At 40.6% G+C, this 14,774-nt stretch overlaps 1 protein-coding gene across 1 annotated transcript in view; it reads left to right on the top strand.

The window, feature by feature from the left end:
* GLB1 (galactosidase beta 1) overlaps positions 1-7,938 on the top strand; it is a 52,650-nt gene extending 44,712 nt beyond the window's left edge. The window contains exon 16 of the mRNA XM_065627801.1: positions 3,307-7,938. Within this exon, the coding sequence (XP_065483873.1) occupies positions 3,307-3,564 (258 nt within the window). The 3' untranslated portion in view covers positions 3,565-7,938. The remainder of the gene's footprint in view (positions 1-3,306) is intronic.
* Positions 7,939-14,774: the final 6,836 nt, after the last annotated feature.

The following is a 14,774-nucleotide window of genomic DNA, read 5'->3' as shown; positions in this document are numbered from 1 at the left end:
AAGGACCAGCTCAACCAGCTGGTCGGGGACACAGGGAACAGAGTGTGTGCACTGAAGTGCCAGTCCCCTTGGAGGCCTAAGCGTTTAAGTCCTGGCTTCAGGGAAATGCTTGTGATAGTGTTAGGTAGCAGAATTATTACTTTCCGAAACAATTACTTTACTGCTATTAAAAGATTAGGAGAAGGAGTTGCTGGTGATCTATCTACTGTGTTGTAGTGGTGAAAACACTTCCCAATATGCAGGGGACCATGATTCATTTCAGGCACTTAGTGTTGCTGGCAACGAGCTTGGATGAGGAAGTCTGACTTAGTCCCTGTTCCTATATGTGTGTGTATCTCACACAATCACTGAACAAAACCCAAAAATAGCTCTTTGCACAGGAACTAGAATCTGAGATTTTGCAGTAAATTCTGTGACCCAAATTAAAATGAATTGACCCAAATGAATTTTAAGTCATCTTCAGGAAGTGAGATGACTATACCTGCCTGTTGGCAAACTCATATTTGATACAGCAAATGAGTCCAAGAATTCTTATGTATTTGTGGGAATTTTTCCTCTGACCTAATGAACATAGAAACCTCTGATTTGTGTAGTTCGTATACCCTCTAAAGCAGTCAAGGTGAAGAGATCCCAGACAAACAGTTAAGTAGGGCTGTTGAATTGATCCTTCAAGCTTTATATGGATTGGACCAAAGTTTTAAGAAAGATACCCAGGAGTAATAACATTGAGGTGATACTGGATGTGGAGACTGAGACTTCCAGATAACTTTACCAATGAGCAACTGCCTTTAAGGCAGAGGGCCATAAGGCTTTAAATTCTACATGGGTGCCCACTGGATCTGGGCCTTAAATCCTTGAGTGGCACTGTATAAATTGCTGATGCCAAGGTGTGAAGAGGGACTTTTAATAGGGATTAAAACCCACCTGTTAGAGTAGTTGGAAAACCATGGAAACGACATGTAACCAAGAAAACATATGGTTCTAATGGTGATCCTGCCTTTGCATATTAAGACAAGGAATATGGCCTGCTGGGCACCCTGGACGAAGGGTGCAGCATTAATAGTCATGACCTGTGTTGTAGCTTGCTTGCCTTCAGTGGTTTTTAAACCCTTCACTATTAATAAAACTTCCTCCACTATCGCTTGAGGAAGCACGATGCCCATAAGCGTACATGCCCCTGAATGTCTGGTTAGATTTATCGGACTTTTTCTTCAACAGAAAAGAGAATTTGGAGTCAGGACTCTTCTTGATTTCTATGGAATCATGGGTTGTGCTTGCTGACCCTGCTGAAGGAAATCTTGTTACCTAAGATAGAGATCCCCTCTCTTTTACTTTGTCTAGGGCATATTTATTGATAGTGTATATAGTATCATGATTTGCTGGTTTAGGGCATACAAACTCCTGGGTGTGCAGTCTTTAGATACTGCAGTGTTAATAAGGACAGTTTGAAGTTGAGAACTTTAAGTTTGTAGCTTAACTGGAAAAATGAATTACAACCAGTGACTGATTAAGATCAGGAACAGAGACCTATCTGATCATACCTCCTGCGTAAGAACTGTAATGCACTTGATTTCTACAGTAAACTCCTACTTCCCACGGGATTACAGTCACTCTCTGTAGTAGGTAGGCTACTGTCTGGCGGGTATGCTCACTAAGTCATCTTGTGTGTGGGGAGGTTGCATTAATGTCATATATTCTAAAACTGCTACAGAACCAGAGTAGTGAGCTTAAATAAATAGCTCTTCTCTTGCCTCTTAATACAGCAAAACCAAGCCACAAAGCAAGATAAACTTGATTTAAAAAAAAAAAAAAAGTTTGAGGTCAAAGTTGATTAACACCTTGGCAGAACTGTGCAAGATAGGATCTCATACCATGGAAGTAGATACAGAGCTAAAACAACTCACCTGCACTTGCAAATGTACCAACTTATAAAATTTCTCTTGTGAGTTTCATAAAAATTGTTTTCATAAATGCATAAAAAAGAAAACACAGGAAAAATACCTCTGAAACAGCTTGAACAGCAATACTCACTATATTACAATTGCACTTTTATAAATCCTTTAAAAATATTGTTCTGATTTCAGCTATCCCAGATGATTTTAGAAATCATCAAGTGCAGTAAAAGTCCTTACTTGATTCAGACTATTTTATTACTTTTATCAGTTTACATCAATGCCTTGAATTAGTTTATTTTTCCTCTTTATTCTGATTACCAAAGGCCAAAGCAAGAGGGGAGACACAGATGCAGTTATCTATTCCCTTCCTTTTTCTTGTCCACTGGACTCTTGCCTGACATGTGCTGAAAGAACACTTAGGAGTAAAAGCAAATTATTTGTCGAAATCAGCTGTATCTCCTCCCTTCCGTCTTGTTTAAAGAACCAAGATTCAGCTTAACTCAGTAGGAGTCCATTTATGGTTTTACTAAACATTCTGCAACTCATCAATTCACAGACTTTGGGGAAAATCTGCATTTGTGGCACTTCAATGTGTCTGTTTTGTGGTGTATAAATGACTGTTTTGACTTTTTTCCCCTTGCCCGATTTTATCTTTTGAACTTAAAGTATTTATAATGTTAGAACAGTATTTAGAACTGGGGATTCTGGCCACCTCCACTGTAAAAAGTAATTTAAAGAGTTTGTATGCCAAGTTAACCACAATTTAATTGAACTTAGATTAGTGCTAGCAGACCCCCAAAGATTTTAATGGTTGAAGGTAACTACAACAAAATACAGTACTCTCTTGCTGTGTGGTTTCACAAGTTCTTTTGTTGACTAAGCTATTACGAGTATAATAGACATCCAAATTTCATGTGCCTAGACAAGCTGTACCTTTTTAATGAAATCATGCAACAGGAAGGGGCTACCGAGGTGGTGTAGTTTTACACTTGTGCAGAGAGCCACGACAGAATTAAGATCTGCTTTTTTCAATTGTGAGTTCTTTCTCCTTTTAACAGTCAGCTCCTAGTAAATACAATTTTCAGGTTTGCTTCAGTCTTAAACTTGGTGCAAAATTCAGTGCCAGGAACTTGCAATTCCATTTTCCTAAGTGTTGTAATATTTTGGAATTTCTGCAGTATTTGACCACTTTCTTTTAAAATACTAATTATAGCTTTAACTCATCAGGGAATTTAGATTCTTTTGACTATCACTGGCAATTCTCTTGAACAGATTTTCTACCCTTGTGTTACATCAAACTGAAAGATGGAGGAAATTCAATTATTATGTGAAGAGCGCTATGCTTAAAGCTATTTCATCCTTCGATCTCTGTCAAATCGTTAAAATGTTATTATTTCTTCTTTCTCAACAGGGGCAAATTTGGATCAATGGCTTTAATCTTGGTCGCTACTGGCCAGCTCGTGGTCCTCAGTTGACGCTTTTTGTTCCAAGGAATATACTTGTTTCATCAGTGCCAAACAACATAACAGTGTTGGAGCTGGAGCATTCTCCTTGCAGCACCTGGGCGTGCGAGATAGAATTCGTAGACAAACCTATTATCAATGCAACCACACATTATGAAAAGTATGACCCCCGACTCTATCTTAGAAACAAATGGAACCATCTATAGAACCATCTATAATGACTCAAGCATTTCCTTATCTTTCTCCTGCTTTGTTTCTCTTTCCTCAAACCATACTTCCCTTTTTTGAAGCCTTAGTGTTAATTTTAAATCTGCCAGAGTTGAATACTGAAATTCTCATAAAAATTAAAAGCTATAGATTTAGAATTTGCTTTGGACTGTGAAATTGAGCTCACCTGGAAGATAATATTTGCATTGGTCAGAATTCTCAATAGACTAGACACTTCCAGCTGGTTTTATCACCTGGTGTTAGTATCAATATTGTTTTAGTCTGAACAGGCTCACTGTGAAGGTTGAGTGAACCTCAACTTTTTCAGCTCCATGCAAGTGACCTTGGAAAAATTTCAATTAACTCAGATGCAAGCTGGTCCAAACAGCAGTAACATTGAGAAGGGACCTTGTAGTCTGCATCTGTCCCCTCTTGGAAAGCCAAGTTACTGCTTCCCTTTTGCTGTCTCTGAAGACTTCAAGTAAATTGATGAGTACAAGGACATACATAAAACTTAGGCTGTTTCAGTTGGACCGTAGCCTCTGATTAACCTGCGTGCAGAATGTAGTCTTAAAATGAGCCATTTTTCCTTTCATGGATCCTGTTTTTCATAAACCAGCACCTTGGAAGTGAAAGGCTTTAACTTAAAGAATTTCAGTTCTCTTATAGTCATCTTGTAGTCACATCTGCTTTGTTCCAGTAAACTGATGATCTTTGTAAGTGCCTGATATTTGCAAAGATGCACAATCTCTGTCAGTAAAGCTGACTTTCTACAGCAGACAGAATCTTTGTTCTGATTCTTATGATTTTGATGCCAATCATGCACACTCCTTGGTGAGATTTAAAGAACCAAAGTTTAAGATGATGGAATCAGCTATTTTCGTAATCTGTGGTTTCTTCCTTTGATTTTTCTATCTGACATTATTAAAATGGTTCTATAATGACAAAATCCCCCCTGTGTGTGTTTGAGAAGGAAAAGAGAAGAAGGAAGAGTTATGAGCAGTTGCAGTACTAAGAGAGAAATGAGGTTGTAAAGTCACTAAGGACAAGGAGTTATTTATGTTGAAATCTCGTTTGTTTTCTTTGTTATGAAGATGTGTGTGAAGAAAAGCAAAACAAAGTAGCTGTAATGGGCTGTATGGACCCTGGAGGTGCAACTCTTTTTTGAGATGGTCAAGTATTTGTCAAGATGGTCAAGTATTTGAGTATTTTCTTATCAGCTGATGAGGACTGACACTGTCACTGGAAGAGAGAATGAAAAGGAGCACCCCTCGTTTGAGTATCTACATCTCTGCCATGTGTTCGTGTGTTTGGGCTTTCAAACCAGATGCCTGTGGTTCACCTGAGCCAGAGAGCTTCTCTTCTTAAACTCTCACCTCAGATGCAAAGTCCAATGGCTGGGGGCTGTGTGTTCAGTACCAGACACACTTCATTCTTGGAATAAAGTGGTCTGCTTTGGCCCCAGATATTTTTTTTTTTGTTCTTTGCACCGTCCCTATGCAGACCCTGGAGTGTGCTCTGCAAGTAGTTTATTATGAAATATTAATTACCTCAGAGCCAGGCCTTGAAAGTAAGGAATGGAACAGAATTAGTTTCATACCGGTTGTGGGTTTTGTGGCTTGAAGTGTGCAGAATGACAGTAATATTTAGGTATTATCCCTACAAGAGTTCAGTGCTTTAACAACCGGGAGTATTTTTGTTTTTTCTGGCAGTTAGTGCCATGAGGGGAGTGGAACTCCTGGCTCTCATTCTAACTTCATTTCATTTTGCATTGTACTGGTGAAAATGTAGTGTAATCCATGAGACTTCCCTTTTTGCCATAACTATGTGTAATATTACAAGCAGAAAGGCTTTGCATCGAGGATTACAAACATGCATCTTGTTAGGTGGAAGAATAACAAGAACAACATGGAAAAAAAAAAAGCTTAGGTATGTTGAGTAGGTTTCTAGACAACTTCATTAACACACCAGCCTATTTACTGCTTTCAGTGAAGGGATCTCTTGCCTACAGAAAGGAACTGAAAGTTGGGGCCCCGATTCCTAATCCCGGTTTACCTACATGAAAATACCTACTAGAGGTTGCCAAGCGGTGCGGTATTTGAGAATGCTGAAGGGAGATCTGTGTGATGAGAGCCCTTCAGCAGGGCTACCAAGAAGAACCTGTTGACGCTGCTGCTTTGCCTGGGGATGTGTCTATAGGTGCTGGAGGAGGGCGTTGTGCCCTTCCCGTGCCACACACGGTCACTGTGCCCACACCACTGCTGCTATTGCACAGCTGGGACTTGCCCAGGTTTCCTAGTCTTGACACACAGTGCTCCAGGGATGGGGTGTGTGATACAAAATGGGACAGCTTGGCATTTGCTCCTTTGCAGTCTCAAGCAGCTCAATTATTTTAATTTATCTTCCAATGTAGTTCTGTCAGCCATGCATAGGGGTGGAAATAAAATCGGAATGAAAACTTTTGACTGAGGGCAAATGCGTAGGAGAAGAGGGACTGTGGAGAGTTAACTATCTCACCTTGACCCAGTAGTTAAGGCACTGGTCGGTCTAGTTTCAATATATTTTTGAAGGGCATGGTGTGAAAACATTGTCAGACCCCTGGCTGGTATCTGTGGTGTAGCTGTGTGACCAGTTCCAGATGCTGAAGCTCAGCAGGATGGTCTATCTGTAAGCTTAGACTGTAATCTTGCCTAAGCATGAATGAAGACCTTTTAAATGCGATTACTTGGGATGAATGAGCAAGCAGGTGAACATGCACAGTTTAGTTGAATTCTTTCTTAACCTATGCACAAGACTACTCTTCCCCTTATGTTCATAATATAGTTATCTTCCTAACTGTTGACCAAAATTTCACAGTCCCTGAATCACAGGGTTGAGACTTGACCTTGTCCATACCCCTTCAGACTCTCCGTGCCCTTTGTAATTCTCCTGTGCAGGCAGTTCTCTGTCTCCCTGCCCTCCCGTCTCTTTGAGGGCTCCACTGTGCCTATGGTTGCCTTTTACAGTTTTATATGAAGTACTAATTTGCACAGTTTGAATGTTTACATGAGTCTGACTCTAGGAACAATCCTCCTGACTGGACAGCCAACACTGTCTACCTAACAAATGAGTCAGGCGTTCAGAAATGGCAATTACAGAAGAAGAATCTTGTGTTCAACAATGTGCTCTGAAGGAGTTGATACTGTATTATCCAGACTGAGGAGACCTGTTAACAAAACACAAGTTTGGACTGCAAGGGGAAAGAACCTACTCTCTTTGGATGGACTTGCTTGCTTTGATGTAATTGAGTGACTGACTAGCCTGTTGCAGTTCCCTTGTATTCCCATTTCAGGTGTATTGAAATCACTGGGAACAGCAGCATCTCCGTACATATGAAATGGATATTCTGACAGTTTTCCTGGGATGCACTTCCTGGAAATCCATCCATGTTTGAGCAAACAGCTCACAGTGCTGACAGATCCTAACCTGAGCCTCTGACAGCAGCTTTGTTATTTACTGGGCATTGTTGTCTCTCTAACAGCAGGAGACTACTTGAGAATATTTTTCAGTTACATGGCTTTACAATCACAGTCTTCTCTTTTCCTTGCAAATGCTCTAACATAACTTCCCAAGGAACTGCTGATTGATGTGAAGTCACTACATTTTCATCTCTTCTTGTATATATCTTTTGCAGACCGCAAACACCATTTTAACAGATAATACAAGATCGAAGGTTTGTGAGAGATCTAGCCCTATGCCTCTCTACCCTAACCCCATGTCATCTCTATCTGAAGTTTTCCCAGTGTATTTGTTTAACTTGTTCTTCAAAGTTACCTGTGATGGAGACCCTGGACTTCCCTAGGCAAGCTGTTTTAGTGTTTACTGTTGGGAAACTTGTCAACAGCTAACTGAAGTCTTCATTGCTTTATGTAAGCTAGTTATCAGTTTCACTGTCCACAGCCAACATGAAGTATGTCTTTGTGCTCTGAAACTGTTCTGTACCCTCTCCGTTACTTTCTTACCTCCCTGATGGACTGGATTTACAGAAATTTTAAGAGGTGCAGAGCAACATAGAGAAGACTCAGCAATGATGTGAAAGGGTAGCCAGGTCCTGAATGTCCTGGTCCAGGTGCTGCAGCAGCTTTTCTGAAAGAAATGGCTGAACTGCAAGAGAGCTGCTTTGCAGGCCAGGGCATGGTAGTCAGACTTGCGGTCCTGGCTGGAAGATGATATGACAAAAGGAACTGGAAGCTACAGAAGAACGAGGTTTGCTTTAGTGGTTCTCCTTCAGTGAGAAGGTAAAACTGGGCAGGAAGAGATCATCTTGGGACTTGATGCAAAGGACTGAATGGAAAAAATGTTGGAAAAGATGTCATGGGGGTATTTGTCATACTTTTGCTGAATAAAGTGTATGCATTTAAAAATCGCTTTTTGGAAGGTATTTTCTGTTGCTTGTTATGTTATTGAAGATGGGAGTAATGAACCAGAGTATCCATCTCTGGGAGAAGTCTTGAAGGTGTGTGTTACCTACAAGGGGTTTCACAGAACCAGTGCTGGTGTCAGGCACTTGGTAATACAATCCACTTTCAGTGGGATATAGAGTTTTTGTGGCCAAGGATGTATTTAAGAATTCCTGGTTTGGACTTCAGCACACATGCCAGTCCCTCAAGATTCAAGTATAGGTAGGACTCCAGAATCGGGGTCTTGGGAAAGTCTGACTTTTAAGTCTGCAGTGGTGTCATGGGAAGCCCAGTCTTGCTCATGAAACTCCCCAGCATGCATTCACAGAAGACTATGCATGCAAGTGTTGTGATAAGATTGTTATCTTGCACTTTGGTAATGTTTACAACTGCATGACCGTAATTTAGCCTTTTTAAACTTTTTTTTTTTTGTAGACGAGGAAAAAAAAGACCCTAGTGGAATTGGGAATTGAGTTTGAAACTCAACAGAAGTGACCTTTGTTAAGTACAGTGGATCTGCTTAATACAGTGCAAATCTAGTAGGAAAATGCAGGCAGTATCCGTGGTTTGAAAAGATTTTTCTGCTAAGTTTCTTTAGTCCTTATAAGTGTATACACTTTTTTAAACACTTTTTTTTTTTTAAACTTTGTGCTTCTATACTAATATTAACTGAGCATTTTCAGTGGTTGTGGGCCAGAGCACAGATATGAGCACAATGTGAGGAAATGCCGAGCAATTGTGGGTCATCCCTCTAATGCTATAGCTAAAATTTTTTTCTGCTCTGTTTCTTGTTTCATTCTTCCTTGAGTCTTACTGGTTCTTCCTCTTATGCTAGGGAAGTCTTATGTGTCAAGAAACTAAAAAGATTTCCTTCAATGTGCTTTTGGTTGTCCGAAGGGGAGTTGATGGAAGTGGGTGAGTCACCATACCTGGAGGTGTTTAAAAGACATATAGACGAGGTTCTTAGGGACATGGTTTAGTGCTAGAGTTAGGTTATGGTTGGACTTGATGATCCTGAGAGCCTCTTCCAACTGAAACAATTCTATCTACACCCCTTCCACCTATTGTTAGTTTGCAAGCTGGACAAAGATGCCTTTGTTTGCAGCTTGCTTATGCCTTTGCTTCCAGCTTGCTTATGCCTTTGCTTCCAGCTTGCTTATGCCTTTGCTTCCAGCTTGCTTATGCCTTTGCTTCCAGCTTGCTTATGCCTTTGCTTCCAGCTTGCTTATGCCTTTCTCCTTTCTTCCAAATCCCATTGAGAAGTTCCTTTTCTCAGGTCCCGCAAATCTTGGCCAGGTGCACAGAGTGAATGCTCTTTATGGACCTCCAGTCTAAATTTAGCCAGAAGTCTCCCCTGCTTGTGGACTTGTGCAATAGCACTCTCCAAAGCGTTTGCCTTGGCAGAAGGTGAATGGCTGTGTTGTGTGTGGTGGCTGCAGGATCTGGACGTGTTCCTGTGCTACAGGTGAAGGGGCCTTTTGAAGTACAGTAGCATTGTTGAGGAGGAGGAAAAGAAACTGATGGCTGACTCTTAACCTTCTTCATGCCCTGTCTTGTTGCTGAGCTTTAGACTGTAGCCTTTCTCCTGTTTACTGAAAATGTTAGTTGCTGTTTTCACAGCAGGCGTATGGGATGAGAAAGAAGCTACGCAGGAGGAAAATTTGCACTCCTTTCTTGCCTCCTCCATGCTAAAGTTTATTTCTGGATGTTGAAATATTCCACTGTACTGGTGAGGCTTCCCAGAAGACCTTAGGCTCTGAGAGATGGGTCTGGATCCTGCACACACTCTACATATCTCCTCTCAAGCTTTCTGACTTCTTTTTTCCTCTCAGTTTTAGGATGTGGTTTGCACTAATCATGAATAGGTAGATCTGGTCTGCTGAAGAACCTGAGAACCTAGTACTGAACTCGTGAGGGGTTAGCATGATTTCCTGCAAAATTTTGTTAAAGCAGTGACTTCTGCTGCCGTGCGTTCCTGTCTTGCTCTTTTGGTTCTTTGATCCAGAGCTATGTCTACTTCAAAAGCTGAAGTTAAAACAACATGAGTCTTTTGACTACAGCCAAACACAGACACCTGCAGACATGACTTTATTTGAAATGCTGAGTCCATCTAGCTCACCTAGCTCCTGTTGAAATAGAAGAAAATTGCTGTCGCTTGGTATCTGCGGAAACAGCTCTTTTTTGTTTTTTTTCTTTCTTTTTTTTACCTTTTCAAGTCTAACCTCTCAGGTCTGGTTGGTTTCACTCAAAGGTGTCAGAGGGTGTTGAAGAAAACCTAGAGCTTCTACAGATCCTTTCTAATTTTAACTGTCTGATGCCAAGACAGTTGGTGTTGTAGTATTCGCCAAATTTTGGACTCTTCTTCATGTCTTTAAAAAGGGACACATCACCCCCCCCCCTCCCACCCCATAATTAAGCTTGATCACCCATCCTAGGAAATAAAGAGAACTTGGACAGAAGGTGTCAGGAGTTCAGATGCAAGAGTAGAAGCTAACTGTGCTGAAATTGCCCAAAAGGTGCTTTTTTATTTTTTCTTTCCCCTCTCTCTTTCCCCTCTCTCTCTCTCCTCTCTCCTCTCTCCTCTCTCTCTCCTCGCTTCTTTTTTTTTCCTTCTTTTTCCTTTTTCACTCTGAAAGTCCCAGTCTGTTCAAAGATGGTGAAATGAGAGTACAGTAGTAGCAAACTTGACTTGCATTAAGTTTGTTTCTCCTTTTTACTGTACCTGCAGGAACAGTGCTGAAACAGGGGATGTTTGAGCGATATGGCGATACAAGCAAACAAGAATATTTAGTGTTGCAAAACATGATCTGAATGAGAAGCCTTGTGAAGACAGAGGGGAAAGCACGATAATGTGTCATGTAAAAATAGGGGGTTGTTTGGTGTGTGGTGGTGGTTATTGTTGTTGTTTGGGGGTTTTGTTTTGTTTTCCAACCCAAGCAGGTTGGCAGTGAAGAGGGCAAGGAAAATAATTTCTCTTTTGGTGCCTCCAGCCACCACCAGTCAGCTACTGGCTGTGGCCTCACATCTCACTGCACTGGCAAAGGTGAATAACACTGAGCTCTATAGTTTTCAGATTTTTCATAGCTACAAGTGGAAAATTTTACACAAAAGAAAGGAGGTGAACTGAGGTGAAGATTCAGCCTCCGTGGCTGGATTTGTAGAGTGGGGAAAATACATCGAAATCCTAACAAAAATCCACTGAACCGCGAGGTTGTGAATACCTGTAGCTCTGCTGGTACTTGCTCCCCAACTGCTTGTCACCATCTTGTTTTCCATTTTATCCTTGCAATTCAAGGTAGGAACTGTGCTTTTTCTGGCAGTCCTTGATATGCATCACGTATTTTCAGTTTTTCACGAAATAATAAGGCTAGACTATGCCTGGTTTGGTTTCACTACAGTTCTGGTGAGCAAGTACCTTCTTCAGAAATACAACCACGCTGTTGTACTAGTCCTACAAGGTGAGAGAACATCCAGGGATTCCCACTGTTATTTCTCTGTGTAATGAGTTTGTCAAGGGTCTGCCCCATTGGTGCGCAGCACATAAGAATGCTTTTGTCTTAGAAACTGGGGGCTTCAAAAAATACACAGAGCTCAGCTCATATTATTTGTTGTCTTTTTTTCTGCTTCGCATTTAACAAAAGTGTATCTTTTCGTATAAGAATAATAGTACTGAATTTGACTAAGGTCTGTCTAGCCCTGTACCCTCTTTTGAAGGTAGAGCATATCTGATCATCTCTTTCTGAGTTTCAGCACCTGAAACTTTCAGGTGAAGTCTTTTTTTCTTACTAAGTTGAGCTGGAACTTTAGTGCTTTTAAAGTCTTTTCAGTAGAAGAGACTCAGCTTTGACTGCTGATTCAGCCGCTCGCTGCTTATTCACCATGACTCAGTTTGCAACAAACAACTCCTGAATTCTAAAGCTACTACTCTGCCATGCAAACTAGTGTACAGCAATTTAGATTATTTAAAAGCATCAGCTCTCTTTCAAAAACCTTGGTCTGTGCTCCATAGTGTATTTTAATTTGGGGGTTACTCACTTATTGTCAGGCTGGATGCCTTTTGATGTGAAAATGTGATGCTGGTTTGACTTGGAAAGAATGTTCCTGTTCTTATGAAATACTTAGTTTTTTCTTGCTACCTGTTTTAGCATGTTCATGCAAATTGGTGAAACCCCCTGCTGATTACAAATGTCAAAATGTGAAGTAAAACAGGCAAGCAATTCTAAAAGGGGTAGGGGTCTTGTTTGCAAACCTTCATGATTCAGGACAACAATCACCCATTGACTGAGAAATGTTAGGAAGAAATTGCTCAAAAACAAGGGCTTTTTTTTTTTTTTTTTTTTGAACAATGCATTATGAAGTTGTTTTTATCTTCTGTGGAAGGAGGTGAAACTTTTGGGGCTATGAGTAAGAGTGTGCATAGTTCTTGATGTCTCGAGATAAGGCAAGAAATCTAGAAATGAATACACAGATTTTTGTGTCTATAATAATAAAGACTCAGTTTCGTTTTAGTACTTTTCATCTGCAAAACGTCTTGTTTTACAAAGGACAGCAGAGTCTTGATTTCTGTGTAGGAGATGCAAGAGTTTAATTGACGGAGATCCCTGGAAAGGCTGAAAGCAGAACCTTAAAAACTGCTTTTTTTTTTTTTTTTTCCCTCAGGGAGAAGTAAAGGATAAGGGTATTACTGTCTCTTTTGGGCATATCAGCTCTGGTCCATAGGTAGTGATGGACATGCTTGGGCTACTTCTGCCTGGTTTAAGTTTGCAGCCTAATGTGATAAGGAAGCCAGTGTAGATAGTGGAAGCCATCTAGTAAGCTGCAGGTAATAAAACTTTTTTCTTTTTTTCTAAACACGACCATTGTCTGCACGAACATGACCAGGGCCAGTTGCGTTCTGCCCCCGTGTCCCTTGGTCTGTCTGCCTGGGACTCTCTGCATTTGCCGTCACAAAGGAGAAACACCCTTTTGTTCGAAGGGCAGGTCTGGCTGGTGGGTCCGCGCAACATGTCACGTACCAGGTCCTCAGCTGCTGCTCTTGATGGAGCGCGCTCATCCAGCTTGTGCTGTTCACTGACCAGGCAGATGTGGCTTTTGATGTGAAGGATCTCACTCATTCTTTTTTTGGTTGTTTTTAAACTGTGCTTTGTTTTGCTTTCCTTTTACCAAAGCAGTAACTTTGTGGGATCTTGTGGCCTCAGCTCTAGAAAACACAGCAGATTTTGTTAGGTGGCACTAAAACGAACATTGATATTTGCTCCATTGTTAGCCAGTATCGGCTTTTCCACCGCTATTTCTGCACAAGTGGTTGACATTTCTAAAGCTCTTTTTACAATTTTTTCCAGGAACCTGGAAGCCTATACATACCCAGTGGTTTATGTTGGCATGAGTTCATGAATTGGGCATGTGCCCTCCTGAAAATCCAGACCACATTCAGTCATATCACATTATGACTGAGGTATTTATTGTGAATTATCTTACAGAAAAGGTGGGCTTTTTTTCTCCTGTTTATGAGACAAGTAGTAGTTGCCCTGCATCTATACAAACCCATCCCTGGAATTAAAAATAAAACAAAAAAAAGGCACGCAAAGAAAAATTCTGCAGAATCCTGGATATCTAGGGCTGACCTTGCTTTCGCAGTCTCTGACACAAATTGTTAAATAATTATTACTTAAGAGCTGACATTTCATAAATGCTAATTTGATGTCTGATCATTTAAATTTCATTCAGGTAGTCCCTTTTTTATAGTCTATAAAATGCTGTAGTTTTTAACACTATAGAAGCAACATAAATTCTGATGAACAACGTCCATAGGTTAAACAACAACAGTAAAAAGACAAAAGAAACCCAAAACAAAACCACAATAAAACACCTTTTTCTGTCTGGTAGTCTTCTACAGTAATATTCATCACTTTACTGAAATTTTGCTTCTAATGCTAGCTCTTTTCTAAATTCTGGGACATTCCTATAGGTATGTAGAATAAGCTACTGATTGAGCAATGCAGTGGATTATTTCTGTTAAAGTTGTTAACAAGAAATAGTGTGTTAAATGAGACAAATCCATTAGTTCTTTCTACAGTTTTTGGTTACATGAAGGCTTTTGAAATTATTTCCCCATCAGAATCAAATTTTAATGAGAATTCAGAATAGAAAAAATGAAATGTTTTACTTCAATAATGTCGAAAAATAGCTTGTGTTTACTGTAAAATAGTTTTCATCTGAAGCCGAAACAAAATGCAAAAAACAGCGTCAGGTTACAAGGTGTTGATTGTTAGCCAGTGCAGCTGCTGCCAAAAAAATCTGTTCTTTCCAATGTCTAGATTTTCATGAAACTGCCTTTTGACAGATGCAAAATGTTCTGCTGGTGCGGTCACAAGACGGACATCCTACTTGCGTGACCGCTGCGTGCGGAGAACATGAGCTTCGGCTGGCGAGGAAATGAATGGATTTACTGCATGTGACTGTGGGACAGGAGGTTGCGACAGACACATTCATGCAAAAAGCCAGAGCAGGAGCAGATGTGAGCCAGCCTCCCCATGGCGGATTTTAGGGGTTCCCTAATGTTTCTGAGGAAAGGAAGCGAGTACTGACCTGCATTATGCAAGGATGGCTTGGTGAAGCAGAACTGAGGAGAGAACAACCTAAATCCAAACTTCCTTTTTCTTTCCTTTTGTCAACTCTTCAGCCCCTTCTCTGTAGCATCGCAGGGTTTTTTGTGTGACACCTCATGCTGTGGGTTTCACTCTTCTAGAAAGCGTAAACAAGATTTTTGA

This window comes from Caloenas nicobarica, chromosome 2 (genome assembly GCF_036013445.1).
Source record: "Caloenas nicobarica isolate bCalNic1 chromosome 2, bCalNic1.hap1, whole genome shotgun sequence".
Taxonomy (NCBI): Eukaryota; Metazoa; Chordata; class Aves; order Columbiformes; family Columbidae; genus Caloenas; species Caloenas nicobarica.
This window is presented reverse-complemented; position numbering and strand designations above follow the sequence as displayed.